Genomic DNA, 2,894 nt, shown 5'->3' on the forward strand with positions numbered 1-2,894 from the left:
GAGAATCTGGTTGTGAAAGTACATCATGTAGATGACCACGTACCCAAGGGTCAGGCCACTGAGGAACATCAAAACAACCAGCAGGTGGATCAGGCTGCTAAGATTGAAGTGGCTCAGGTGGACATGGACTGGCAACGTAAGGGTGAACTATTCATAGCTTGGTGGGCCCATGACGCCTCAAGCCATCAAGGAAGAGATGTGACATATAGATGGGCTTGTGACCCACAACGGTGGAAGCTAACACCGGACGGCTGGAAACACACCCTGTGACCCATGCCACCGCCTTGAACAACTATCCTGGGCCTGGAAAAGCAAGTCTGATGGCGACGTGGCACCCCAGAGAGAATTGAGTCAGACAGTAGGACTCATTTCCAAACAGCCTCATAGACACCTGGGCCAAAGAGCATGGCATTGGGCGGGTGTATCACATCCCCTACCATGCACGAGCCTCTGGGAAAATGAAACAATACAACGGACTGCTATAAACTACGCTGAGAGCCATGGGTGGTGGGACCTTCAAAAGTCGGGATACACATTTGGCAAAGGCCACCTGGTTAGGTAATATTTGAGGATCTGAATATGTTTGGGAAGAGAGTCTGGGTTATTCCTGACACAAGGAAAGGCAAAACTATCTGTGGGATTGCTTTATTTTAAGGCCCTGAGTGCACTTGGTGGGTGATGCAGGAGGATGGGGATGATCGATGTGTTCCTCAAGGGGATTTGATTTTGGTGAGAATGGCCAATGAATCAAATGATATGATATTTATTGCTAAATTACCACTATATGTCATCACTGATACGGTTGCTATATGCTCTGTCTATGGCATTGCAGTGAAAGTGACCTAAATTAATGAAGAATGAACTTTGATGAAACTGAGCAAAGTGCAGAAGTGATGGAACCAGAAGTGGCTGCAGCAACTGGCACCCGGGAATTGTCTTGAGATCGACATCTTCAACCCACAGATGATGGGCATGGGCCATGCCGGCTACACCAGCTGCGAGCTCCAGATGCAGCACGCAACAATTCAACACCACACACCACGTCTCCTGCCGGGAAAGACAATTACAACCAATGGAGCCCAAAGTCATGGACTAAATGAACTCAAGGGACATTTCAGTGGGATGGGCCATGGACTAAGGGAATGATATCTGTGTGCATATATACATATATCAAAGACAGGAAAATGGTGGTGATTTATGGAAAAGTGTAAGACCTGGGCATGAGGTAGATGGTATAGAATAAGGGGCGGACGCTGTCCTGGTTTTGCCTGGGATAGAGTTAATATCCTTCCTGGTAGCTGCTGTGTTTTGGATTGACTATGAGAATAACATTGCTAATACATATTGTTTTAGTTGTTGCTGAGTGATGCTTATATTAAGTCACGGACTTTTTCAACGTCCCGTAGAGGGTGGGGGGGCACAGACAGGACAAGCTGGCCAAAGGAATATTCCATCTCATAGACGTCATGCTCAGTATATAAATGGGAGTTGGCTTGGAGGAAGGAATCGGTGATCACTTCTTCGGACAGGCGGGGAAATGATCATTGGGTGTTGACAGTAATATATTTTGCATCATTTTATTCTATATATTATTATTATTATTATTATTATTATTATTATTATTATTATTATTATTATTATTGTTGTTGTTACTGCTACTGCTTTTATTTTCTGTTACTGTTCTATTAAAAAATATTTATCTCCGCCCATGTTTTGTTTCTCCCTCTTTTTGCCTTTTCTCGCTATTCTACTTGAGACATCCCGTTTCATTTAAGAGCTGTTACCTGACCGGCCAGATCTGACTCAGTGTTGTGCAAGGGTCAGACACAGTAGGATCAAGCCACAACACAAGTAGTATAAACCCAGAAAAATATCAATCAGCAGGGTTATGACAAGAGAAAAATTAGGCTCCTGATCTAAGATAAACTCTGGGCAATGTGCTGAGAAGGGGCGGCAGGTTATTGTCGGTGAAACAGCGTCCATTGGGCCAGTTTCCATAGGGCATCCTTGAGCTCCTGGTTCCTCATGCTGTAGATGAGGGGGTTCACTGCTGGAGGCACCACCGAGTACAGAAATGATACCACCAGGTCCAGGGATGATGAGGAGATGGAGGGGGGCTTCAGGTAGGCAAACATACCAGTGCTGATAAAGAGGGAGACCACGGCCAGGTGAGGGAGGCACGTGGAAAAGGCTTTGTGCCGTCCCTGCTCAGAGGGGATCCTCAGCACCGCCCTCAAGATCTGCACATAAGACACCACAATGAAAACAGAACACCCAAAGGCTAAAAAGACACTAACCACCAGAAGCCCAACTTCCCTGAGGTAGGAGTGTGAGCAGGAGAGCTTGAGGATGTGGGGGATTTCACAGAAGAACTGGTCGAGGGCATTGCCCTGGCAGAGGGGCAGTGAAAATGTATTGGCCGTGTGCAGGAGAGAATTGAGGAACCCACTGCCCCAGGCAGCTGCTGCCATGCGGACACAAGCTCTGCTGCCCAGGAGGGTCCCGTAGTGCAGGGGTTGGCAGATGGCAATGTAGCGGTCATAGGCCATGACGGTGAGAAGATAAAACTCTGCTGAAATGAAGAAGCCAAACAAAAAGACTTGAGCAGCACACCCTGCATAGGAGATGGCCCTGGTGTTCCAGAGGGAATTGGCCATGGCTTTGGGGAGAGTGGTGGAGATACAACCCAGGTCCAGAACAGAGAGGTTGAGAAGGAAGAAGTACATGGGGTTGTGGAGGCGGTGGTCGCAGGCGATGGCGGTGATGATGAGGCCGTTTCCCAGGAGGGCAGCCAGGTAGATGACCAGGAAGAGCCCGAAGGTCAAGAGCTGCAGCTCCCGAGTGTCTGCGAATGCCAGGAGGAGGAACTGTGTGATGGAGCTGCTGTTGGACAT

General features: G+C 48.0%; 1 protein-coding gene across 1 annotated transcript; it reads right to left on the reverse strand.

Annotated features, from left to right (window-relative positions):
* Window positions 1–1,958: 1,958 nt before the first annotated feature.
* On the reverse strand, window positions 1,959–2,894 carry LOC309684351 (olfactory receptor 14A16-like; the record flags this gene model as incomplete). Its single annotated transcript, XM_082500279.1, has 1 exon — window positions 1,959–2,894. The coding sequence occupies one exon, from the start codon at window positions 2,892–2,894 to the stop codon at window positions 1,959–1,961; it is 936 nt and encodes a 311-aa protein (XP_082356405.1).

Source organism: Vanellus vanellus (assembly GCF_965231255.1).
Source record: "Vanellus vanellus genome assembly, contig: HAP1_SCAFFOLD_53, whole genome shotgun sequence".
NCBI classification, from domain to species: domain Eukaryota; kingdom Metazoa; phylum Chordata; class Aves; order Charadriiformes; family Charadriidae; genus Vanellus; species Vanellus vanellus.